The 26,563-nt window shown below is 38.8% G+C and overlaps 1 protein-coding gene across 10 annotated transcripts in view; it reads right to left on the bottom strand.

Moving 5' to 3' along the window:
- Positions 1-26,563, bottom strand: part of cep290 (centrosomal protein 290) — an 82,447-nt gene that overhangs the window by 54,724 nt on the left and 1,160 nt on the right. For 4 of the 10 annotated variants that reach the window (XM_017438437.3, XM_017438442.3, XM_037978349.1 and 1 more), the window contains exons 2-21: positions 26,060-26,137; positions 25,768-25,837; positions 25,628-25,674; positions 21,914-22,048; positions 21,066-21,119; positions 20,892-20,912; positions 20,279-20,425; positions 19,803-19,985; positions 18,006-18,095; positions 15,490-15,612; positions 13,711-13,731; positions 13,423-13,546; positions 10,464-10,639; positions 9,945-10,107; positions 9,724-9,824; positions 9,572-9,638; positions 8,688-8,779; positions 5,277-5,352; positions 5,007-5,128; positions 715-873 (exon numbers count right to left, since the gene is read on the bottom strand). In XM_017438437.3, the coding sequence (XP_017293926.1) occupies positions 715-873; positions 5,007-5,128; positions 5,277-5,352; positions 8,688-8,779; positions 9,572-9,638; positions 9,724-9,824; positions 9,945-10,107; positions 10,464-10,639; positions 13,423-13,546; positions 13,711-13,731; positions 15,490-15,612; positions 18,006-18,095; positions 19,803-19,985; positions 20,279-20,425; positions 20,892-20,912; positions 21,066-21,119; positions 21,914-22,048; positions 25,628-25,674; positions 25,768-25,837; positions 26,060-26,137 (2,049 nt within the window). The remainder of the gene's footprint in view (positions 1-714; positions 874-5,006; positions 5,129-5,276; positions 5,353-8,687; positions 8,780-9,571; positions 9,639-9,723; positions 9,825-9,944; positions 10,108-10,463; positions 10,640-13,422; positions 13,547-13,710; positions 13,732-15,489; positions 15,613-18,005; positions 18,096-19,802; positions 19,986-20,278; positions 20,426-20,891; positions 20,913-21,065; positions 21,120-21,913; positions 22,049-25,627; positions 25,675-25,767; positions 25,838-26,059; positions 26,138-26,563) is intronic. The other 6 variants (XM_017438440.3, XM_017438444.3, XM_017438439.3 and 3 more) reach the window with 5 other exon arrangements.

Below are 26,563 nucleotides of genomic sequence, written 5' to 3'. Positions count from 1 at the left end.
TGATCAACCACCATAAAAGGGTGATGGGACTCCATGACAATGGTTTGTGTGATGCCTGTAGCAGTCAATTACAGACCTCTTTGCACTATTTTAAGCTATGGTTTGGCTCTGAGCAGTCAAAGAGAAAGGATTCTGCAGGAACCCTACATGGACCCCGAGAAGCTTAGAACAGTAAGTGTTTCAGACATTGTGTCCTTCATCCAAGGGACAAGCTTAGTGTCTTTTGGGAAAAGCAATGGGCTCACCTATGAGCCCCCAATTCACATGGGTTCTTTACAGATACCCTCTTACCAATACCAAAAGGAAAGTGTGTAAGCAGGACTTTCATATCAAAGGTGCACAGCCTCTGGGTTCAAAAATACAACAGTGACAGCGCCCACAAAGACCTACATTTTGGATTCAATTTTGAACAATGGAAGGAAGTGAAGACAGTTCTGCTTCTCCCATTCACACCTGTTCCCTATAATCATTAGTCTCACCTGTCACCACTGGTCACCACCTCATCAGCCCCAGTCCATTTATTCTTCCATCCCCTGTCTGGTATGTGTTTGTCATGTTTTTTTGTTAACTACACACCAACTTGAAGAACTTACCCAACTTTGCTTTCTTGCTAAAAGACTAGCTACAAAAAAGCTACTAAAGTGAGTTTAATTAAAAACAAAATAAACTATCATTACTAGTTCGTCACTGCGATTTTCCACCTTATATTTATACCTTTTCTTTGGCTTTGACAAGTTGACTGAAGCAGCTGGTTGCCTCCTGTCGGGATGATTTTAACTCCTGCCTCAGTTCTTCATTTCTCCCCACCAGCCGATGCATTTGGGTCTTGAGGTCTGACTCAGAATGCCCACCCAGGCTACTTACTTCTGCAGCCTGTGATGAGAAGTATGTGGTTAATACAAGAACCAAAGACAACAGCTGATAAATAACAAACACAGCAACCAAGATTATTTAAAGGTGAAATGAAATAAAATGTGAAAATAATGAGTTTTCATGTTTTTCTTTTAGTTAAACGCCATCATAAAATATTTCAGTTGTCCATTTCTCTGATTTAAAACGTTAATGGCTTGTTTTTGTGTCACAATCCCAAAGTGGGCTGATTGTGTGGGCAGAGTTACCTCCTTGGTTGGTGACATAGGAGGTGCTGCGGCAGACTGCTGTAGGACACTGAGGAGGTTACTGTCAGTGTTTATTAGAGAAAATGGAAGCAGCAGAAGAAGTCAAGTTTTGTTAACAACAATACCAGTTTGAAAACCATTTCTTTTTTTTTTTTTTTTTTCTGGAGGGATGCTGTGAGGAACTGAAGCCCCACATTCCACAAGAGGAACCCGAGCTTTACACTGATGTCACACCGTCTTCAAGGAGTTTCCCATCCGGACTGCGGGAGACGGTGGGTGCCAGTCCAACAGGCGGTGGTTCTTTTATTGAAGGTTTGTATTTCAGGTGGTCCTCTTCAAAACATTAACTCCACAGTCAGTCACCAGACTTTGGGTTGTAATTTTCACCAGGAGCTAAACTAACCACATCCATCAAACCTTCTTGTCCTTTGAGAAGCTGAAGAATGACTCAGCTGTTGGAGTTTTGGGTCGGTTTACACAATTAATTACAATACACTGAACCATTTCACCCCCACACTATCTGTATTTGATATTTACTGCCTTGTTGGCGTTCCTGTGCTTGGCTCTCAATATGTTACACTTCTGAGTGATCATGGAAAATGTTGAAAAGGGTTAGGGTTAGGTTTTTTTTCGATCTTTATAATTTTACATTAGTGTAAAATGTTTAATATGCAATACTCTGAAAACAAGCATCTTTTATGACTAAAAAAAACAAACAAACAAAAAAATAAATATATATATATAGTAGCTTCAACACACTTTTCATTTCACCTTTAAAGTATTGCCTGCATCTCATCATAACTAATTCATTACATCCCCTTTAGAAGAAAAATCAAAAAACAGAGGTTTTGGACATATTTACCATAATCTGTTAGCCTGTGTCTGCAACCTGATACTTGTGCAGACTTCCTCCTGATTATATCTGTAGCTGAAAAAAAATCTTCCTCTGTTGTCACTGATGTGACTTATTGGATGATTTAAAGATTGGACCTAAATTTGTCATCTGTACCTTGCTGCATTTGTTGTGTGTTGAGTTGCCAAGCAATTCACTGGACAACATGAAAATAAATACTACTACAAAACTCTTGTTTCCATGGGAATTTAAGCATAAAACTTGCTCTTTTGTCCAATAAGATCATGTTGGCCCATGCAGGCCTTTCGGACAATCTTCCTTTTACTTTGGAGATCCTTGGGTTTGAAATAGTTTGCCAGCAACAATTAAACAAAGTTGACATATTTTAGAGTTTTTAATTCTCATACAAAAACAGCAGCTGAAAGAAAGATGATCCTGTGAACATAAATTAACTCAAAGAATATGCAGAATAATTCTTTTCTTCTCCTCGTTTTTTTGTTTGTATTTTTTCTGTGTGTGCATGTGTATTTTAAAACTATTTCGTGATTAGTTTCTTTCTAGTTTTGTTTTTTTAAGTCTATATTTTTAAAAGACTGCAAATTAGCCAGAACTAAAAAAATAAAAACCAACAGCTGTATTATTTGATATGTAGCATAGCTTTTGTAATGTCTCTGGAAAAACCAAAAACTATAAATAAATACATAACTGCAGTGAGTGATATAGAAGTTCACCCTCTGTCAGTTCTATGGTTTAATGTATCAGAATAACAATAAAAATGGTTTGGTCTTTACCAGGTACTAAAATTATTCAAATGTCACCTCAGGTGTTCAAAAATAGACAACAAATTCCACCGTAATGTATCACAGGATTTATTCAGCTCTGGACCTCAGCTGTTAATTTTTTTTAAGATTAATAGTAAGTTCCATTTGGACATTGATGCTGGAATTTCCAAGTTCCAAGTTGGAAAAGTCAACTGGAACATTCTCACAACAAAAGTCAAAATTCTGGCTCAGATTCCTGACCATCTCTACACTCAAAATCCAGTATGGTTGACTCACAGGTGTATAGCTGTGACAGCTGTAGTAATAAACTTTTGTTAGTTTGTATCTCAGTAAGTCAGTCTTACACGTTGTACTGAACTTCCTCTATTAGGAAATGTCCTCTCTGTGTTCGAATGAATAAAACACAGAGAAATACATTCTTGTCCATGCATTGCTAATGTTAGTTAGTCTGATTTAGCACGACAATTAGCAAATCCTACTGTGTTTGTTGATTTCAAGTTAAATGGACTTGAGAAAATAAAGTTCAGGAAATATCTGTCCAAAGAGTCCACATAACACCCAAAGAAATGAATGAAATAAAATTTGATTATAGAGCAATCAGATGAGACTACTTTAGGTGCAACTATAGGAACAGCTAGGGATTTTTCCAAACCTTTCCAAGTTTTATCAGATTTATCTTTGAAGATAAATTTACATTTAAATACTAAATCACAGATCAAACATTCAAACCTCTTAAAGAGGAGATACAGAAAACGATATAAAGTGACAAGACTCAGACCTGCAGGTACACACATAAGCATATAGTAAAACTAACCAGAATACTAAGTTAAAAATCAAGATGAAAACAGAGTTACAGCTCCAAATAAAATAAACAAGATGAATGCTCTCAAAGGAGGCACAGCTGTTCTGCAGGACAGGGGGAAAAAAAAGGTTATGTTGAGGGTTTCTTTTTTTTGTTTTGTTTTGCTTAAAAGTAGGGCTGCAAAACATTAGGAAAGCATGCGTTTGCAAAATATTGTGATGACAATATCAGTTTTGAGATACACACATATTTGGTCATTACCATGTTCACAGCACTCTCCATGTGCCGCCTGTGGGCATTTTGAGGAGTCGGGGATCCATCTGCTTCCTAAATCTGTATTTTTGGGATGCAGTATGTTTCTGCTGTTTCTTGGAGTCATTCGCAATATCGAAACTGCGCACACTGATATTGCGATACTGATACACGGTGGAAGTATTGTGCGCCCTTTCTTAAAATTGGACAATAAATTACAGTTAAATGTAAAATGTGTAATTAAAACAACTGGAAGCAAAAATCTACAACTTACAAACCAATTTACAACCACAAATGGTTGGAAGTTTGGAAACCACTTGTTCTGAGGTTGTGTTTATTGCTGTATAGACAAACTGACAGGAGTCACTTTGGTTGTGTTGTGTTCTGTATACCAACTTGAAAGCTTGTGAACTTATTTTGGGTGAACTCTGACAAGGTTGTAACAATGAGTAAAATGTTTAGAAAAACAGAATGCAATGATTTGCCAGTCCGATAAACCCATATTTTATCCATAATGGAACATAGTAAACATATCTAATGTTTAAACTGAGAAACTATTGTTTTTTCAATTATGTAGTTTGGAGTTTGATGATAGCAACATTTTCAAAAAAAGTTGGGACAGGGCCATGTTTCCCGCTGTGAAACATCCCCTCTTCTTTTAACAACAGTCTGTAAAAGTCTAGAAACCGAGGAGAGCAGCTGCTGGAGGTTTTGGGAGGAATGTTGTCCCATTCTTGTCAGATGTAGGATTCTAGCTGTTTCAACAGTCTTGGGTCTTCTTTGCTGGATTTTTTGTTTCATGACGCTCCAAATGTTTTCAATTGCTTAGAGGTCTGAACTGCAGGCAAGCAGTTAAACATTTGGCGTGTTTACTATGTTCCATTGTGAATAAAATATGGGTTTATGAGATTTGCAAGCCATGGCATTCTGCTTTCATTTCCATTTTACCCAACATCTTAACTTTTTCCTGAGTTGGGGTTGTACTATGGACAGGTTGTTTTAGTTTTCTTTCCTGCTGCTTCTCTTGGCCAGAACAATCGCTTGATCTCAGTGAGGGAAACTGTCCAAGTTCAATAAGCTGCATGTACAAAGTATAGAGGTTTTGGTTGGACAAACAAAATTTGATCTAAACTTCTTATGTCTCATGCTATTAAAAAAAACAGTATCTAACAATCTCATTTATTAGAAGAGATACTTACATTAGCCAACTTTATCCGACTGGGAACGGCATCATCACTTGACTCTTGGTTACTCCTCATAGTGTGAAGGACATCTCTCAGCGCAGCCTCCAGATCTGTCTTTACTTTGGACAGTTCTTCCACTGTGAGTTCACAAACAGTAAAGGCAAAGCAAATGCTTTTGATAGATTACATTCATTTGATCTTAATAACAGAATTTTGAAAATGACAAAAATAATAAATCTAACGAACTGGAATCAAAAACAAACTCCGAAAGCAAACCATACTTACATTTACCCTGAAACTCAGTCTTGTGAAGTTCCAGCTCTCTCTCTTTACTGCTCAGTTGTTTTTCAAGGTACTCATTCTGTAATGCAAAGTTCCAAGTCTTTCAGGTTACAATAAAAAACCTAAACAAATAATCTGATGACCATTACATCACTTACTTACTTAGCTCAATCAAAATAATTATGATCAACAGCAAGAAAAACTATATTGTTACTTTAAGAGCTATCTGGTCCCTGTATGACCAAAGCAAGAACTGTTTTTATTCTCGGAACAAGGTCAGATTTGTTTCCAGTGTGGGTTGGACTTCACTTGGGCTACACCTTTCTCTGCAATTCTGTGTGCGGTGCTCATGGACAGGAACTTAAGGTGCAGCCATGGTGAGGAGGGTATCTGGTTTTGGAACCTCAGGGTCTCATCTCTCTTTTTTGAGAGATGAGGCAGCAGTGGCTCAGGAGGTAGGGGTTTATCCTGTAATCGGAGGGTTGCTGGTTCGAGGCCCTGCTCCGTCAGTCTCAGCCGTTATGTCCTTGGGCAAGATACGATACTTCACTCACCTTGCCTACTGGCGGTGGTCAGAAGGTTCAGTGGCACCGGTGTGATGGCAGCCTCACTTCTGTCAGTCTGCCCCAGGGCAGCTGTGGCTACAATGTAGCTCACCACAATCAGTGTGTGAATGGGTGAATGATTGTAGTATGAAGCGCTTTGCAATTGATGTGGTTCCATTGGCACCTTCAGGCTATAACCTTGTGCACTGGACAAATAAGACACACCTAATTGTATTTGATTTTAAAGCATTTTTTATTTTTTCCTAATATGTTTATGAGAAATTAATGCTTTTTTCTCAATGGATCCATGTGATGTGAGACCAGGTGATGAAAAATGAATGCTGAATTGTTTCATTAGATGGCTGTGTGCTATTTGTCCAGTCTAGCAACATTAACTCTTGGTCAGAAGTTCACATAACATGGGATTATTTAAGTTTTGTTTTTCATGTGTCATTGGTTCAGTAATTTGTTGATGGTCCCTAAGTGAACTCCCGTGTTTAGGAGGAAGGAGCACACGGAGGTGAGCTGACCGACATCTCACTGCCAGCACCGGGTCAAATGGCAGGAAGACACCACTGAATCCATGGAGCGTGAATATCCAACCTCGAGTCCCCTGAGTGGTCTGACACGCTTCTGTTTTGTGGAGCGAGTTTGTAGCATTTCTTATTTGCTGATGTTTTTGGTATTTGCAGCATTTTTCTGTTGAATTTGTTTTCTGTGTTGTGGAGTTTGCATCTTTCGGGTGCTTCCAGCACATTGAGCTGTTTGCTGCGCATTTGTACCTGTCAGCCATGTGTTCGCAGCACGTTTAGCCATTTGCTGCGTGACTGCAACTGCGCCAGTTGACCACCACAGGCTTTGTATCAAGCGGAGGAGTTTAAATATCAGGTAGTCTTGTTACCGAGGAGCTCACCTGAGAGATGACCCTTTCATTTTATTGGTCTGTTGAAGTTCACCGAGGTCATGTGGTACACCCAATCAAGATGGCTATTTAGTTTGAGGCGGTGCTTACCATGTTTTCCATAACCTGGGTCAAAGTTTTAATGTCATCGGGTTGAGTTTATTTTGGTTTTAATTGAGTTTGAAAGCTTGAATGAGTCAGAAAAGTTATTACTTCACTTGTAATCAGACTCCTAATCATCAACACTATCAAAGGATATGTCTGACACCTGTTATAGCTAAAGGTCCTCTAAAGGATAACGTAGTAGCTGATCTGACCAACATATGAACTATCCTTGAGATTCTAGCTTTAAGACATGAACATCATTAAAAGTGGTACTGATGCTGTCAACAAAACCGTTAACCCTGCTGTGGCCTTCGAGTCAAATAGACCTGAAGTTACAAGAGCTTCTCTTCCTCTCTTCAGCTACGAGGGCTTCAGGAAAGTTAATCTCAGAAGCAGAATTACAAAAGTCAAAGAGAGAATCTCCAAGCTAGAAGACGTGGTTAGAAAGAACCAGGTGGAACATAACCAGCTGCAGCAGGAACTACTAACAGCACTGGAGAGTTTCTTCCTGACAGCAGGATGCTTTCTGGATGCATGTCTCTGGAAGTTTTCCAGGCATGTCCCGCTGGGAGGACATTCCTAACATTTTCAGCAATCTCCTTTTCTTTATGCTGTCCTACACTTCATCTTTCACTATCAGCCAATTCTAAAGCTTGTCATACTTTTGTTATCATAGTTATGCAATACTGGATTTATTTCTCAAATAGTCAACCAAGTGTGAGGTCTTAGTCTCTTCATTTTTTAGGACTTATGTGAAAAACCTGATAAAGTCTAAAGCCACGTTTATGCTGCAATACAGAAAATTCCTAAAGCTCTCAAGCTTTAGAGCAATACTGTTGAACTACTGTAATATAAACGTGGTGTAATAAGCAAATCCAGCCAGCCCTTATTAATATTTTACCTGTTGGAGAAAGTGCTTTGAACAACCTCATAAAAACACAACATCACAAAAATTTACACCACCATCTAGATATCTAGATGGTGGTGTAAATTTTTTCATCACAAAAATTTACACCACCATCTAGATATCTAGATGGTGGTGTAAATTTTTGTGATGTAAAGGGGCATTACCTCTCTGTAATGCCCCTTTTACACGGGCCCTAATTCAGAAGTCCGGCTCTACTCCGCTCTACTTGGCTCGGCTTGATAAAGAATGCATTGCGTTCACAGCGGCCAGTTTGGTTGGTAGCAGAGGAACGCCTCCTCGTGTTGCGGGAGGCGGGGCCGCGGCGCGGGGGGGCGCGCTACCGAAACTTGGCGCAAGTTGTGTAAACAACAAAAGCGCTACAGAAAACGTTGGCCCTGTGTTGTTGCTGTTTTTTAAACTTATGGGGATTCTCCTGAGACTTCCGGAAGAGAGGCACAGTGGAAGAAATGCTCTGGATGCCGCGATTGTTGCGCGGAGTAGGACAGCTGTTATCCGCCAGAGATTTCAGGCTTTACAGCTCCTTCAGCTGGGGGACAGATGGCATAAACGTTCCAGGGTAAGCTAACGCTGTTGTTTATATTCCTACCGTTCGCTCTTTATGCTTGCATCTGGTCACACCTACGACCAATGAGTGAACAGGAGCTAAGCTTGCGCCACCCACCAAAGCAGGGCCGACCCAGCTGGCCCTACTCCGAAGCAGGGACCAAAGAAGCAGGGCCAACCTCGAAAAAATGCAGATGTAAACGCGCGCAAAGCAAGCCGAGTAGAGTGGAGCCGGGACCTTTAGAGCCTGTGTAAAAGCGGTATAAGTCTCATGACTTGACAGGCAATCTACTCTCTTTAATTTCCACAGAACCCACTCTAAAAGTCTAATATATGCCTTAAACACTGTTTTTTTTTTGTTCTGCTGGCGAGTTGTGAGAAGTGAAGTTTACCTTGCGTCTGATCTCTTCATCTTCTGTTTTTCTGCTCAGCCTGACATCTTCCTCCAGCTGCAGGCTCGACTGTGGGATCCCTGCAGACACAGCTGATTAACAACATAAATCTGTGTCCCATCCTACCACGTTTGAAACTTCGGGACAAAAAAAAAACAGGCTGACGATAACAATGTCACTCATATGTGTTACAATTTAGGAGCTGTTTCAACAGAACTGCACAGAATGAGAAAAAACAACTTTTTAAGTCACAATTTTTCAGACCTTTAACTAGTGCAACGTTATAAGCAAAGAGTGCTTAAGGTTCTGTTTTGTTTTATCAGACATTCAACAGTTTCTATTAATATGATGATATTTGAACGTGCAAGTTTCATGACCTAAAGGGTAATTCGCTCACTTTAATGTACAAGTACAGTCTTACAAAATTGAACACCGTAACCTTCCCGTCACACCGCAGCACTGAACTGAAGAAATCAGTAATCATTTTTTTTGACTGTTCCACATCTGTTGCATTCTAAGCCAAACTAAGGCTAGAATTTGCGTGAGAACAGTTTAAACGCAGCTGAATTCTGTCCTCTGTTGCCTAATTGGTTTACCGTGGTGTCTCACAGGAACGCTCTGCTGCAGCTCCAGAAAGCAGCTTTACTCTCTTTTTGTCATAGAGAAGAAAGCTCATCCTTAAAATCCTTGTTTCTAGAACAACTTAGGCATGGATACATGTAGAGTTTGAGCACTACCTCCAGCAAACAGTAGAAGAGGGTCTATATAAAGTGTTAAAATGCACAGAAAGAACAATTTTAAAATTTTAATTTGACTTGTATATCTCACTCATGGTAATTAGAAACTAAGAGAATGTTTGGTATTGTTGAAATATATTATTTCACCTCTTTCTTTCACCATACGCCTGATTTGTTTCTTTAGCTCCAGTCGTTCCTCTTCTAGTCTTTCAATCTAGTCGGAAACCCAGCAAAAGAAATAAAAGGAGGTCACTTCCGACAAAAAAACAACAGCTTGAACCTGTTTGATCCCGTTTTACCTCTTTTGCAAGAACTTGGTTTTCTGCTTTGTACTGTCGTTGTCTGAGGTCTTTGGCACGCCTGAATTCTGTCAGATCCACTTCCTGCTTTGGCTGCAGACCTGTTCAAAGACCAAAGAAATCCAAAATTACATGTTTAAGTTTCACGGCTTAGAAGGAGTCGGTGTCTGTCTCAGCGAACTGAGAACCAAGAACAATAATGTTTTTGAAGCTTTTCTGACCCAGTTTTTCCCGGAGCTCCTCGTTTTCGTCCATGAGTTCATTGATTCTCAGCTCAAGCTGGTTGATCTCTTTGGTCATGGCCTCTGCCTCCCGATCTCTCATTCTAATTTGATTGTTACACTCTTTGATCTCCGCAACGGCGGATTCCAAGCCATAAGTGCCCTGCCATACAAAAACAGGGCCACCATCAAAAAGCATGTCTTTCTTTATTTCCTTGTTATTTTGTCTCGTACACTTTGGGGGGGGGGGTAAGTCAGGATGTGATTCGCTGCGGTGATAAAAACAAACAGTACACTTGCAGATCCAAAAACCACGCTGATCACACCACATTTTTATAGGCATCGAAACATCCTTATTATAAACAAGGACAGACGATGGAAAAAAATAAAAATAAATTTAAAAAATCACAAGCTTCACTTCTGGGAAATGAAGGGTCATTTAAATCGATTTGGATAAAAATAAGTCTTGGATGCCAAAGTTAAAAACAAAGGAGAAAGAGAGAGTGTTTGTAGACTCACAGACTCGTACTGTCTCAAGCGGTTTGAAGCTTCAACAAGGGCTTTGTCTTTTTCTTCGGCATGAGCTTCTGCTCGTCTTAGCGCCTGTTCTGCTTCCATGGCTCTGGTGTCCGCCGCTTTCCATTTGGACCTCAGCTCCTCCATCTTCTTCTTCTGCTGCGGGGTTGAGGGTAGACCTTCGGACAAGAAGAGCAATTAAATATTTTAACTGATAAAAGAAACCATTAAAAGCTCAGAATATAAGGATTTATTGCTACTTTGCATCCATGTTCCCCAGCCAAAGAACCTAGAAAACACAGTCCATTTGACAGTCCATTTTAAGGATGTCAGTGCTTAAGCATCAATGCATCCCAATTACTATGAGGTCATTAATCCTTTATTTTCATCACAATTTTTGTTTTTTATTTGTTTGTCCTCCTGCCATCTTGGACAGAAAAAACTCCATCAGAACATTTGTTTATTGAATTTAAAAAATACATATGAATGTAAATGCACCGGAATTAGCTCAATAGCTAAACTTCATCCATAGTTTCAAGGCATGTAAATGAGGAAAGAAACACGCAATTCATTAGACAAGTGTACAGATATAGCAGATCCAACAGATGACAAAACAGTCCAGAAAACTTGACAAAATAAATGTCACACGCTGTAAGCTGCACAATCTGGGCATATTTTATGAGTGAGTATGTGACAGGTTTTGTTTTAAGCCAAAGTTTAGGTTTCTTTTTAAAAACTGAATAATTGTCACAGTCTCTGCAAGTCCTGGTAATTTATTCCATGAACACATTCCTTCAATCAACACCACCTTTCGACCAAACTTCGTTTTCTGTCTTGCTATAACATAGTCCCCTCTAGCCTGAGCTCTGGTGTTTACTCTGGCATTTTACTTCTGGATAAAATAACCTAATGGTGGGAGGGGGAGCAATACATGCTGTATCTCACTGAACATTTGGTACTTTTCAAAGTCTACAATATTACATAACAATGATAAGCGTGAAAAGCCTGTCTGTCCAAGATTTTAAATTGTCTTTTTCAAAAGAGACTTGATAGGTTATAGCACATTTGACATACGTGACCAGGTTCTGAGACAATATGAGAGGAGATGGTTGCATGCATATACGTTGTTGCCATCTGTAAAGTGAGAAAAGGTCTGATATGATGTACATTTGCCAGCTTGAATTAGCATTGTAGTCTCTTTAATTTGTTGCCTAAATGTAAAATTTGAATCAAAGACAAGACCAAAATACTGGAACTGTTCCACCACATCACAGGAGCTGCACCACATGCAGCTCAATTGGAAGTCGTGGGCTATGACCTTTGGTAACAGTCTAAACAAAACTAAAAAAAACAAAACAAAAAAAAACTTTCTCACAACGATGGGGATTTTAGTTAAACAAGTGAGATAAACCCAGCCCTCTATAGCTCAGGTAGACCTCACAAACAACATTCAGTTTAACCAGGTCACAGAAGGTTGGACTTTACACAACTGCAGTGAAAGTTTTACCATTTTTAAAGATTAAATGTTCAACTTAGACTGTAACAATGTCACTACTTTTGAGCCGTCTAACTTTCCAAATGTTTGCAAAGATGTTTCTCATTTCCACAGTGTTTACACGACATAGAGTTTAAACATCAAAATGTGGGCAACTTTTGTCTTCCTTTACCCACTGAGTCTCTCTGCTGTATGATTTATGGTTCCCACCCCCCCACAGAGCCCAGAGTCCAGAGTTCACAGTACACTCATTGACTACCATTGTATCTGAGCTCAGAATTTTCTCGTCAAAGGTGGAAGTGAAGGGTTTGTTAAACTTGTCACACCTCCTATATAAACCCTGTAGACTCATAAAAATTGACATTTGTCTTTTCAGTAATTTGTCTTTTTAGAAATTTTGCACAGCGCTTGTTTTTTTTAAGCTAAGCTGTTAGTCTGTGTTTCTATCTGCCTGTCCTATTAAGAGTGTTGTCAGGGAGTGAGAAACACAGGCATGTGGTTACTATGGTGACCCACTTATAGCAGTTTTAACATTTCGTTTGATCTTGGTTCTCTTTACTCTTCTTCTACAGTTTACACATTCAAAATGTCGGATGAGATTACAACATTAAGGCCCAAATTATTAATGGGCATTAGAGCAGAAATTCAGTGGAATTTCGGGCTGTAGTTGCATTTCTACCAAGTGTCAAATGCAATTTCTATTATTAAATTATTAGGTCACGTTCTCACCGTTTGAAGTTACCATAATCGTCAAAGGTTGTTAACACATTAGTCCTGTACGTATGGGGGCATTAGCATTAGCTTTTTCCCCCTCCTACAAGCATTTCAGCTCCTATATTCTGTCTTGTCAATTGTGTTCGGGTCCACGCCACTTTCTCAGGAAACATCTGGCTTTTTACCATTTAAAAGCCTTACAGCTAAAAGCAGCTGCCCCTGTGCATGATAACACCAATCAGAGCAGCGCAACTATAAACTAAAGTCACGGTCCATGAAACGAAAACAGTGGCTTGACACTTATCTCATTCACCACTGTTGATTTATTAAAATAAAAAGGTTTCATGAATAGATTTAATCATTCTAAGAAATTTAGTTTCACTTGTTTACTCTTCTGGAAACATCTATGTTATTATCCTTAAAATGTTGGTACCTTTTCCAAGTTCAGGGATGCAACCAGTAATTACTTCCCATCAAATATTTGTTTATATATATATATATATATATATATATATATATAGACTTCAACCATTTTCCTTCAGTCCAAAAAAGGAAAAAAAAATAAGACTGTTTTATAAAATTCATTCATTCTTTGGCTTTTAAATCTCTCTTTTGGGTAGATGAATCTCAAATGAGTTTCTTTATAATAACCTAAAATCTATCAGTCTAACTTAGAGAGAAAAGGGTGTAATACCTTAAAAAAAGGAAGTCCTTTCGATATCAGCTTGTAATTGTAAGCAGGAATCCACCAACCTTTTTCTTTGTTCGTGGAGGTCTTTAGCTCCTCGATGAGCTGGGCGTGCTTTTCCATCTCTCCTGTATACTGCTCCACCTGCTCGCTCAGCATCTTGATCTGATTATCTCGCTCTTGGACGGCCTTTAGGGCATTCACCAACATTTCCAAATATCAAGAATTTATGCGGCGCACTAAACACAGCTGTAAAACACTTAATTATCGGCACTTTTCAACGGTAGGAAAATTTATAAGAAGAAAACAAGGAGAGGCTAAGGGTAAGAGACAACATGATGGATGAAACTTACACCACAGAGCTCATATATGACCTGGCCCGAAGCAGCGACAGACATGAAAGGGAGGACAGGTTCAGAACAAATGGAAAAAGGTGAAGAAAATTTAAAAAAAAAGGAATGCCAAGAGAAGAAAGGGGCAGATGGAAGAAGAAAAAAAAACATGGAATAAGATTCAGAAAATCCCACATTGAGGGAAATAGAAGTATAATCATAAATCGTTAATCACTATTTTTTGTAATGATTCCTATAATTACAAATTTTAAAGAATTCTACTTCAAAGTAATCTTTAAAAAAAGTAGCAATTTGAATTGACTGGATATAAAAGCTCAATGTAAGTCAGATGTGAAAACATGAAGAAACACCTTAAAATCCAATAATAACGAGGGCTGGCTCGGAAGCATGTCAAATTATTCCATTGGGTCGTTATGAGGTGGTTTTGGACTGAAAACACATTTTCACAGTTCTTGGCATTATCGGAAGCTATTCCAGCTCTTTTTGTGGGTCCACAGTAAATGGGAAGCAGCTTGTTTTAGATTAAAAAAAAAAAACAAAAAAACGACAACAACAACAACATCAACTGCTTTTTACTTTTAACTTGAGGATGAGCTTTCCTAGCATAAAGGCAAGCATCTGACAGCCAAAGATGATTCTCTTGCAAAGGTCCTTTGTCTTTAAAGCATCTTCACAGTCATCGCTTCCCTCAAAGAGCCCCTAAGACTGCTCCATTCGAACACTGCCAGCTAAATCCTTCTGATCTGTGGTGGTCGTTTTCTAAATAAGTATATACCTGAGAATAACTATTTTTGCACAAGTACTTTTCAGATTGAAATCTCCAGTACTAACCCATTTCTAATGGTCAATTTGACTTAGAAAGTAAAAACTACATCTTTTTTTTATACAAAGTCTACTAAGTTGAGTAGCCCTGAAACTACTACTGTGATTAATCAAAACTTAATCATTTACTAATTACTAACTACAGCAAACAGTAGTTCTTAAAAGACATTTTCTACTTTGCAACAGTTGGTTTGAAATCCAAACTATACTGAGGTGATTTAAAACAGCACATGGTCGTGCACCTCCCGATTTTTGTAACTTGGTGTGGACGCAGCAATCCATTCAAAATGGACAATTTCGAAGGTGCTCCCAAAGAGCAGGTTCTCCTGTACCAGCATTTATATGATCTATTCTATTAGAGATCACAAAGATAAACAAATGGCTCAAAATTCATGGTAGAAGACTGCTGTTGCAATCTGTAAAGAAGAACAAGCAGGATCGGTTTGTCGTCTTTTACAGCGTTGTTGTGTGCTTAGCAACCATAAACACAACAGTTCTTCCTCCTGAATATGTGCGGTGCTGCATGCAGCCATTTTTGTTGTGTGATGTTAACCGTTTGTTCTCTTTTTTTTTTTAACTACATTTCCACTGGTTATGTAGTGTACTGCCACCTGTCTTTTTGGAGAATACTGCACCAATGTAAGTGTCAAGTATGAACGCCTACACTGCTTACTCGGGTTTGCGCGCCATCAGCGGAGTCCTGCGCGCAAACCTGAGAAATGAGACTATGAGCCCCTAAAAATGCGCATATAGTCTGTCATAATGAAGCTGACCTGCTACAAGAGGAACGTTTGCTGTAAATCTTCAATTGTTTTTTTTTTTGTTCTCATATAATGGCTTCACAATAGACACAAGCAGTATAATAATGATAATATACACAGCAGGAGGGGGCTATGAAGTCAGACATATTCATACATAAATACGAAAGCTATATTCCTGTGCTATATTCAGACATACCTGCTGCAAGGCAATAATGTTGCTTTTGTCCAAGTCCAGCTGAGCTGTGCGCAGCTTTTCCTTCAGGTCGCGGATCATCTGCTGATACACCAAAATTTCATCATCCTTTGCTGAGAGCACCGCCTGTGAGAGGAAACCATCATGTCACCGCAAGAAAAGCCGATGTTTGCTCTGTAGAGAAGCTCCGCTCAGTGTAAGACATGTAATGGTAAAGAATTCATCAAACAAGTCTGTCCATTTCTACACATACCTGTTTTACATTTTTTATCCTTCAGGCTCCTAAACACTGAACTTTACTAAAATTACCACAAGTACAACCTTGTTCTCATACAAGTTTTACATGGTTGTAATCATAGAACTCAGGTATTTTTTTCAATTCATTTAGCTCTTATTGCAGGGACAAACCCAGCTCAGGAACATATTAAGAGAGAATTACAAAACGATCAATTTTTCTGATTTTCTCTGATTTTACTAAATAAAAGCAGATGTTTGAGTAACATAAACATTTTTGTTTTATTCAATAACCTTCTGACAACATTTCTTCCAATTGTCAAATAAAAATCTTGTCATTGAGAGCATATTTTGCAGAACGTGACAAATGGTCAGAATAACAGAAACTACGCAGTGATTTCAAACCTCAAATAATGCAAATAAAAGAAGGTTTCATTTTTAAACATCCCAATACTAAAGTCTGAATGCAGGAAGAAATCAGAAATCAATATTTGGCACAGTAATCCTGATTTTTAATCCCAGCTTTCATGCATCTTGGCGAGCTCTCCACCAGTCCTATTGTTGGGTGACTTTTTGCCACTCCTGGAGCAAAAAATGTTATCAGTTCAGCTTTATTGATGACTTGTGACAATTCATCTTCCTCCTGATCACATTCCAGAGGTTTTCAACGGGGGTTCAGGTCTGGAGATCAGGTCGGCCATGACAAGGTCTGGATCTGATGGTCCTTCATCCACACCGGAACCCCACTGAAAACCAGACGTCCCTGTATCTCTCTGTTAGTAAAGCCATGACTGAACCCTTCTTTTCTTTATTAAAAACTTCTCTTTTAAACCCTCTACACATGGTCAATAGTTATTTTCTACTCCAATTACTTTTAAGTTACTCCCAGCACTGCTTTTGCCATCCAGCTGGTCCTATTACAAGAGGGTAATGATGACCACAGCAGGGGTTTTATACTTTTTCTCATTAAATAAGATTTGGTTCAGGTGATCACCTAATCAGTCCGTCATCAAGTAGAACGAGGTGTGCTAGTGTTGGAATTCAAGAGACACTGGAATGGAATCAACATGTAGAGATGTTGATTTTAGACAAAAATAACAGTGCTCAGTGATAGAAATCAGACTTCATGGATGCCATTTCCATCTGTTCTAACATAAAACTGGTTTGTAGTGGTGTAATTAGAACGATTCCAGGTGTAATCTCTTGTTTTGCTGCCATAAACGGTTATTATGGATGAATGATACAAGATGAATGTTTTCCTGCAAATTTTAAAACACTCCAGCTGACTCCCAATCGGTGGGTTTTTCACTAAACAGTTCCAAGGACTCTCTGGAGGCTGTAAATACTGTTAGTCCCATGGTAGAATGGCTATAAAGGACATACACATTTCATTCAGCACCACACTGATGGTCAGCACGACCACATCACTTATGCACGTGACATTCACAAAAGTCTATGATGGAGTTCCAGTTGGGTTTTTAGTTTAATTTAGAGCAGAGTTTGGAAGAGTGCTAGGAACATTAAGGAGTTATTGGAGCCAAAACTCACACGACAGAGTAGTCTACTTTGTGCTGCACACATTCAAAAAACTTGTAACAGCAGACGACAGTTATGCAAGTAGCTTGCACTTCAGCAACATTAATATAATTTTATAGTGCAGGTGTTGGAAGAGCATTCAATTTGCTCAGCCAATCAACATAAATCTTTCACATCACACTTCCCCTTATGCCACTTGAGAGTCTCTGTTGAGCCAAGAAAGCTTCTATTCTGAAGCAGGAGATCAAAAAGACCAGATGTGTGCCCCATCGGTGTATGAATGTGATCTAAAGCACTGATTAGACTCTATAGAATGATTCAGATTAGCTTTGTAGAGATGTAGTAGAGTGTGTATGAATGTGTGTGTGTGGATGGGGAAATGAGGGCACATATTGAGTGACCTGATTGGCTAGAAAGGCGCTATATAAGTACAGTCCATTTACCATTTACTTTACATTGATAAACAAGCACTTCAAAACCTGTTGCTCTTAGCTTTCTAGTCTGCATTCTTCAAGATAGGGAAAAGTTTGTTCTGAAAGTGCCTTCTGAGAAAACAACAGCTTTATTTTGTTTCTTGCATGACTTCAAGCAGTCAAAACATTTTGCAAAAAGTACTACAATAATCTCAGTAGGGATCACTTGTTTAAATTGCCCTGTTATTTTGTTAGCTGTAACTTTGAAGTAGATCTGGAAAAAAGTCAAATGGAAAAACAAAGAACCTTCAAATGCTGCCTACATTTAAAGCTCACCTTCCACTCCTCCACTTTGGCGTTGACAGTCGCCATGATCGGATCGTTCTCTTCAGTCATGCTACGAATCTTGTCTGTTAGCTCTCTAACCTGAACATAGATGAAACAAAACACACACACACACAAAGCTTTTTTCAGTACTGTCCACACAAACATCATTAGATAAAAGACTGTCCACCCTTTTTCAGTTCCAGGGTTTTGCATATCAGAACATCAAAAAAATGATCTGGTCTTTACTGGGTTCTAAAACAATTCAAGCCTAAATTCAAGTGTACAAAAACACACAACAGATTCCATCAGGTCATTATTATTAAACAAAAACAAAACAGGAAAGTTGTGTGTAAAAAAAACTAAGTCCACCCCATAACTCAACAGTTTGTAGAACCTCAAAATGGCAGCAGCAACTCTCAGTAGAGTTTTCTGTCTGACTTTACCAATCTTTCATATCACTGTGGAGGTTTATTTGGCCCACTCTTCTTTACAATGTTGCTTCAGATCATTGAGGTTTGCAGACATTATTTTCTGCACAGCTCTATTAAGGTCCCACCACAGCATTTCAATCAAGATGAAGTGCAGTTCTTTGACTGGACCGTTGCAACACCTTGAATCTTTTCTTTTTGTTCCTATCTGTTGTAGATTGGCAGCTTTGATCCAAACTTCAGCTGTCGGACAGATGGCCTCACATTTGACTCTAGAATCCTTTGGTTTACAGAGGAGTTTATGGTCGACTCAGTGACTGCAAGGAGCCCAAAACAAGCCCAAATCAACAGTCCTCCACCACTGTGCTTGGCAGTAGGTATGAGCTGTTTGTCCTGTTTGGTTTTCTCCAAACAGGACATTGTGCATTATTGAGAAACATCTGTACTTTCCTCTCATCTGTCCATAGGACATTGTTCCACAATTCTTGTGGTTTGCAAATTTAAGTTGTGCTACCATTTTCTTTTTAGAGAGAAGAGGTTTTTTTTTTCTGGCAATTCTTCCAAACAAGCCAGATTTGTTCATTTTTTAGTTCCCTTTGTAATAAACTTTAACCTTTAACCTGCTAACTGAGGCCTTTTAAGTCTGAGATGAAGAAGTTGTGTTTTTACCATTTCTCTAAACATTGAACAGTCTGACCTTGTCGGGAATTTGGTGAAGTGTTCACTCCTTGGAAGAGTGACAAACATTTTAAATATTTTCAGCCTTTCTCACTTTAGAAAGATGAAGTCCAAACTGTTTGAAAATTACCTTTAACTGAATTTAACAGACTGAATTTATGTGAGGCAACAGTTGCTTCTCTAAAGTTCATTGCTGATGTTGTTCCTCCTTGGCATTGTGTTAACATACACCGGTCAGACTCCTGCTTTTATAGAGTTGCTCACACTGATGATGATCGATGCATTTGATCAGAAGTAGCTGGCTGATACTCAACTTCGAAATCCTACAAAAGCAGCAACAGTGGATTTAGCTTAGTTCTACTTTCTTTCTTTCTTAAGCTTTTCCATTTGTGCTTCATTTTTGTTTAATAAACAATGAGTTTATGTTCTTTTGAGGTTAGGCTGTTATAATTTTAAAACCTAGTAGGAACCAGATCTTTTTTTTCTCCCACAACTGTACATTATTTGTGTAAAACACACAAAACGTTGGACAGATTTAACACTGTTTTTTTGTTTTTACCGCTCTCTCTTACAGCATTACAGAGGAATGGTGATTGTTTTTGGATAACTGGTGTCGGCTAAAACCACCCACAAATTCTGGATCTAATCAGAATATAGACTTAAAAAAAAAAAAGCAGCTTGGTGAGAGAGCACCCTTTACTTGAAGCTTTGCGTGATCCCTCTCCTTCCTGAGCTGGTCCACAATTGAGTCTGTTTGATGTACAACGATCTTCATCTTGTTGTACTCGTCTGTCATCTTCTCCATCTCCTTCACAGACTCCTCCAGACTCTTCTGCATCTGCACATTCTGTGTCTTCAGGTATGCGTTTTCATCCTCACCTCGCTGTTGGACACAGAGCAATTCAGTAAATTATATGCATACCTACAAAATGAACACACGCTACACATCAAGGGTGGAAAGAGTGGGTAATAAAAGCTGACAAAAGCCATAAAAGAAGCTGTAAAACATGCAATTATTAGGTGAAAACAACACTGATCTTGCATGTTTTTGGCAGTGTGCATAGCAATAGTTTCTCTGAGGAGGGTCTTAATTGTTTATATCAATTAAATTCTAAAGAGTGGCGCAACAGGAAGGTCACCAGATGTTTAAGTAAACAAATAAGAGTCCTCAAAAACCTGAAGGTCATCCAAGCACTGGTACAGCTGGCGGTTGGCCAAGTTGAGCTTCTTCTGAGTCTCGGCGTTCTCGTCTCTGGCCGAGAGAGGCTCTCTCTGGTCCAGCTCACCACGATAGAAGTCGACATCCTGATGGAGCTGCTTGTTCTGATGTGGTACAGGAAGGATGGAATTAATTTCAGGAAGACGAGCCGAATGCAAATTCTTGTGATTGCACATAAATATTTAAAGTTTGTTTAAAGAGGCTTTGGAAATGTGAGCATTCCTCACATTTAGGTTACGGGATTGTGTGACTTTGTGGTTCAAGAGGCCAGATTTAGAGCAAAGGGTCACAGAGTTAAAAGGGAAAACTGAAAAAAATGAATGCATGTTGGCAGAAATGTGTAAACCTCCTTTACTTGTGATGTTTTTGCTTCTTGTCAGTCTTTTTGAGACCATCCTACTTTTTCTTTTTTGAACTTAAAAAAAAGAGGGAAACCAAATAACAACAGTACAGCTATAGCAAAGCAGAAAATGTGTATGGAAGTAACTACACCTATTTTAAGACATAAAAATAACAAACACTTCTAGATTAAATCTAATTTAACTTTACTACACTTCCTACACAGCTTACTTTTTTCTTTAGTGTCTTCAACTATCCAGAGGAACAAAATCAGATAAAAGAGAACGAGCAAACAAAAGGAAAAGATTATGAAATGATGCAGAATTAAAAAAAATCGTAATAAGAGTGAACAGGCAAAGAATGAGGTGACATCGTGTTGATGTGATGCGATGTGATGTTCCGTACCTCTCTTTTCAGCTTCTTCGCCTCGTCCTCGGCCTCTTCTAGCCGCCCGATCAACTAGGAAAACAAAACAAAGAACAAAGGACACAAAGACATTTCGAAAGCAAAAAGAAACACGCTGATCTTTTGCCTAATTTGCACTTGGCCACAACTGTTCTCCAGTGGATTAATTAGAGATTTAATCTAGTGGAAAATGTGTGGAAGCTTAAAGCAAACAAACTGACTGATACGATTAGGACACATACAGATTTTCAGTGAAAGAATTTAGATATGCAAAACAATGTTCTCCCTGTGCATACATGTTTTTTTCCCCTGGGTGCTCTGGTTTCCTCCCACAGACTAAGAACATGCATACTGGGTTAACTGGTAACTTGAAATTGTCCCTAGGTGTGAGTGAGAGTGCAGTTTGTCTCTATGTGTCCCTGTGATGGACTGGAGACCTGTCCAGGGTGTCCCCTGCGTCTCCCACAGTGACTGCTGGAGATAGACACCAGCTCCCCGTGACCCAGAAAGAAAGAAAAAAAACAGGTAAAGAAAATGGATTGGTGGATGGATTCTGTCTCTCTTCATTTAAATGAAACTATCATAACAATTAGACTGTTTGTTTCTTTGCAAGTGAGCCAACAGTGAAAATCAGAAGCAGCTCAAATCATTATTTCCTCCACTGTATAAGTTGTTTAAAAATAACCCATTGGAATGTTTTCCAATGAACAAATATGTGCTTTACAAGAACCCAAAAAGATCAAAAGAATCAAAAAGTGTGTGGAAGTTAACATCCAAAACACCCAAAGACTATCTGGAACTCTCAAGTCCTTTAAAAAGTGGGAGCACTGTGGGTGGCACACTCATACCTCTTCGTTGGTTTTCTTTTCCTTTCCCATTTCTTTTCTTAGCTCGGTCAACTCCTTCTCCCTTTGCTCCAGCTGGGCCTCGAGCTGCCGAATCTCATCCCTGAAAAAGCGACTGTCTGGCCCGGTGCCGAGCTGCTGAGCCGTGCGGACCGGAAACGAGACACAGAAAAATCCCAAAACAGCCCCCCACCAGGAAGCCTCTTAGTCTCTCATCACCTCCATCTGTTTACAGAGCCAACCTGCGTGCTGGCTGTCATTATTAGGTTCTCAAACACAGATTCATTTCTCTGCGAAAGTAAATGCTGACGCTGCAAATTCTCATAACCTGAAAAAAACAACGACAACAAAACAAATTGAAATAATAATCTATTTAAACTAGAAGTAAATGCAGTGAGCGTGCAGGGAATTAGCTGTAATCTTCTTAGGTAATGTTTTTCATTGGTCACTACAGCCAACCCTGTCGTAGGAAGAGTAACTCTCTGTGATTGGCTGAAAGGGTCAGTGCTGCTGCTGCAAGTAAATAAGCACGAAAAGTGACTTCAGGTCACACATGAGAGTTGTTGACATTTCTAAGAAATCATATTTCTTTTATAATAAAGAAAACATTGTTAGTTCTTAAAGCAACACACAACAAACCCTTTATAACTCCACACACAGTATATAGACAGATACAATCATGGTAAAAATAGGGTTCCTTCACAGTTTTATCTCCCACTACCATGAAAGGTCTGTTAGCAAAACTGCTGAATGAATTTTAAATAAACTCTTAGAAAGTAATCATTGAATGTACATGTACAACTGATTAACATTTGGCATCAATCCGATTCAGGATCAACCTTAGAAAACACAAAAATAGGTACAACTATTTCATTTTTACAGATATTGAGTTAAACTTTGGTGTGGTAGTAACTAAGAGTCCACAACATGCTGTGGGAGCTAACAGATTGTGCCAGATCTTTGTTGAAAACTTTGTAATAATGCAAGGCAGCAGGAGATTCCTTCAAGGAATTCGATTCATTAATTCATTTTGAAATTCCATACTTTGCCAGACTTACATTTTTAGATTTCTCTGTCTATTAGTGAGCCATATTTGACATTGAAACTGTTGAAATGTTACTGTTGATGTTTATACAGGGGTGATTTTAATATCTGAATGCTTCAAAACAAACATAAACATAAAGATGGATGGTTGGAAACAACACAGCATTACTGTTAAGTTTTTTTTGTTGTGTTATTCCCAGGCTTCAAGTCTTCTACAAGACAACATTTGTTCATTTGGTAAAAAACGGTGTTCTCAATTCTAGTAAAATGGAAACCCCTCTGTAAGTTTAAGGCCTGGGTTACATTTTGACTGAAAAGTTACATACTGTTTATGTAACATACAGACATACACCATGGAAACTGGAAATAATTTCCTGTTTATGGTCTCGTCCAAAAACATGTCAACACATAAAGAGGAGCTATGGGCTGCAAAGTTTGTTCTTAGAGGATAGAGCAGCTTAAGGAACCTGTGAAGCTGAGCATGCAAACGTCTATGGATAACTACTGGTGGCTAAAGCCTTAAACTCGAGGCTTGATGCGGTTGATGCGGACAACATGATGACTAAATCAATTTTTTTGTTTGCATTCAATGCACATGACAGTACTCAGCTTGTTAGAGCAACTCTTATGATTTTAGAGTTTTATGTTTTAGAAAATGTAAGAAGGAACAGAATCTGGAAACAAAAATGTATTTTTTTCTGTAGTTTATTTATTTTTGTCCCATATTTTTTCAAACCCGGAAAACCTTTAATCCAAAATGCATTTTTTACTTTTTTAAGACTGCATAGGAATCCTGTAGAAAGTAAAATCACACTAGTTTTATTTTTAAGCTTTCTGTATGAGAAGGTCTTAATTAGATGCAACCATAGATGAACACACACAATGACAATTCACACTGTCACCATTTCTGCCAACTCTAAAATTGTCCCTAGGTGTGAATGGTTGTTTGTCTCGTTCGTCTATATGTGGCCCTGCGATGGACTTGCGACCTGTCCAGGGTGTCCCCCGCCTCTCGCACAGTGACTGCTGGGGATAGGCACCAGCTACCTGCGACCCGGAATGGAGAAGCGGTTAAAGAAAATGGATGGATGGATGGATGGACCATTTCTGCCAGCCACCATAAAAGCTGAGCAATCATGTAACTGCTTGTATATATGTGGGTTTGTTTGCCTGTTAGCAAAATATCTTGTGAACCACTGAACAAATTTTAATAGTCTACCTGATTCAAGATGACCGCCACAGCTAATCAAGTTTACCAAACACAAAAATGGCTATAACTCTATCAATTTAACAGTTACTGAGCTATAATTTGGTGGGGTAGTAGCTGAGGGTCATCCCCAACATGCTGTCCAAGGGCTAACAGACTACATGATATCTTTGTTAAAACACTTTGACATGCAAGGCGGCAGGTGTTATGCATTCCTTAGTTTATTTTAAAGAAAAAGCCAAAATTCAGAAGCACTGTGTGGAAAAACTAAGCTCATCCTTACTGCAGCTACAGAAATTAGGAAGGTAAATAGCAACCAAGTGCTGCTTATTTAATGTGACTCATTTTGGTGTGTGTTAAACACAATGCCAAAGAGTAGAGACAGCATTGATTGTAGAGAAGCAATTGTTGCTGCCTTTCAATCTGGGAATCGGTGGTCGATCATTCTACAGAAAGATTACAAAGAAACAAGATGACAGCAGCCGGTCTTCCCAAAAAGACAAAGGCCTGGCAGTGTCACCTTGAAATTTGAAATTAGACACACCACGTTGAGAAACACGGCAAAAACCAAAAAGCTCTCTTTCCGATTCTACAGGCCTCGTCAAGTTCACAACAGTACAATCAGAAACAGATTAAAAGAAGTATGTCTTGTTTTTAAGGGGTTGAAAGGAGACAGCTGCAGAATGGCTTGGGTTTGTCAAGTTGAGCCGGAAAAACCACAGCATGTCTGGAACAATGGCTTCAAACACCAGACCAAGCTGGAGATGACTGGCCATAATGCGGAACAATATGTCTGACAAAAAACAAACAGCGTATAGGGCAAACACCTCGATCCAACTGTGAAGCATATGGTGAAGGGGGTGATAATTTGGGTTTGTTTTGCAGCCACGAGACCTGGGGACTTTGTTGTTATCAAAGATACCAAAGTATTCTGGGGTCATTGTGAGGCCACCCGTCAAACTACTGAAACTTGATGAAAGTTGGAAGCTACAACACAACAATGATCCGAAGTACGGCAGCGAATCGACAACAGAACGGCTGAAAAAGAAGAAACTCAAGCTGTGGCAGGTCCTTCGGAGAGTTGCTTAATGAATCCTCAGTAACTTTTAAGAACTGAAGCAACTCTGCAAAGAAGAGTGGGCCAAACTCCCTTCTCTTGTTGTAAGAAACTGGTATGGTCATAGAAAAGATGATTACTTCAGGTTAATACTGCTAAGATGGTGCTACAATCTATCGAATCATGCTTTATTATTCACACTGCTTCAGCATTTTGCCTTTCTGATTTCTTGTAAAAAAAAGAAATGGCAAATTGTTGTACGTCATTTTTGTCATTCATCTGAGGTTGCTTTTACATTAAGACCTAGTGAAGAACCCAACTTTATCATTTCCTTAAATGAAAAGATGGTAACTTTTCTTTTTACCATGACTGCAAGCAGATGAATGGAGCAACTGCACAAAAACTTTACCTTGTGCTCTTGTTCCAGCCTAGAGACTTTTTCAAGAAGTTCTTTTTCTAGAGCACAGAGAAATTATGAAGCAGTGAATAGAATTTTTTTTTTTAAATTCACACAACATATTTGTCTATTAAATTAAGTTGTTCACTAACCAGTCCTGGCATTCTGTAGACTGATGTCCTCAACGAAGTTCTCAGCAACAGTAACTTGTTGATCTTTAATCTAAAATGGAGGGCAACAAACAAGGCATACAATCTGAACAGGGCAGATATATATCATTCCCACAGCAACATCAGAGGCGGTTACATGTCCTGACAAACATCAGTATCAGTGCTCTGGATTACACATGAAAGTTTCTTCCATCTTAAAATAAATGACGTCTACGTGGCCGTTAACAGATGTGCTCGGGAGAGTTCAGAGTGCAGAAATAACAAAACCTGAGACCTTCAACAGGGCCTGACCCACGCGAAGGACTTGAACAATGTTCTCTGGAGTTTTATTCTTCACCTCCCATTCTTCTGTCTGCACAGAAAACATGGTTTGATGGGAAACAAATGTCAACATTACAGTCATTTAAGCTCTCAATAACACAGAATAAGTTCAGAACCAAAACAATGTATATGTATATAAAGGATTATTGATAAATACACAAGATCTCTTCTTGAACTGATCAAAGAGCTGTGACAGCGCTAAATTTAGAGCTGAAAAAGGATTTTCATAAATGTTGGATTATTAGATTTCCAGTAGCATAAGATACTTTTGGCTATCCGTGCTATTTAATGAGTTCTGACAAAACCAGTCAACAAAAAGCTGCAATAAACAAGATAAAAAGAAAAGATTATTGTTTTTAAAAAGAGGTCCTTTTCTTGATGTTTTCTCAACTCCCAACTTTGTTTTCTTCTATAAAGCTGCTGTACTCGTTTAAGTTTTAAAAGGGAAATATTGTTC

Source organism: Kryptolebias marmoratus, linkage group LG11 (genome assembly GCF_001649575.2).
Source record: "Kryptolebias marmoratus isolate JLee-2015 linkage group LG11, ASM164957v2, whole genome shotgun sequence".
NCBI lineage: Eukaryota > Metazoa > Chordata > Actinopteri > Cyprinodontiformes > Rivulidae > Kryptolebias > Kryptolebias marmoratus.
The sequence above is the reverse complement of the archived record's forward strand: the minus strand, read 5'-3'. Positions and strand labels throughout refer to the sequence as shown.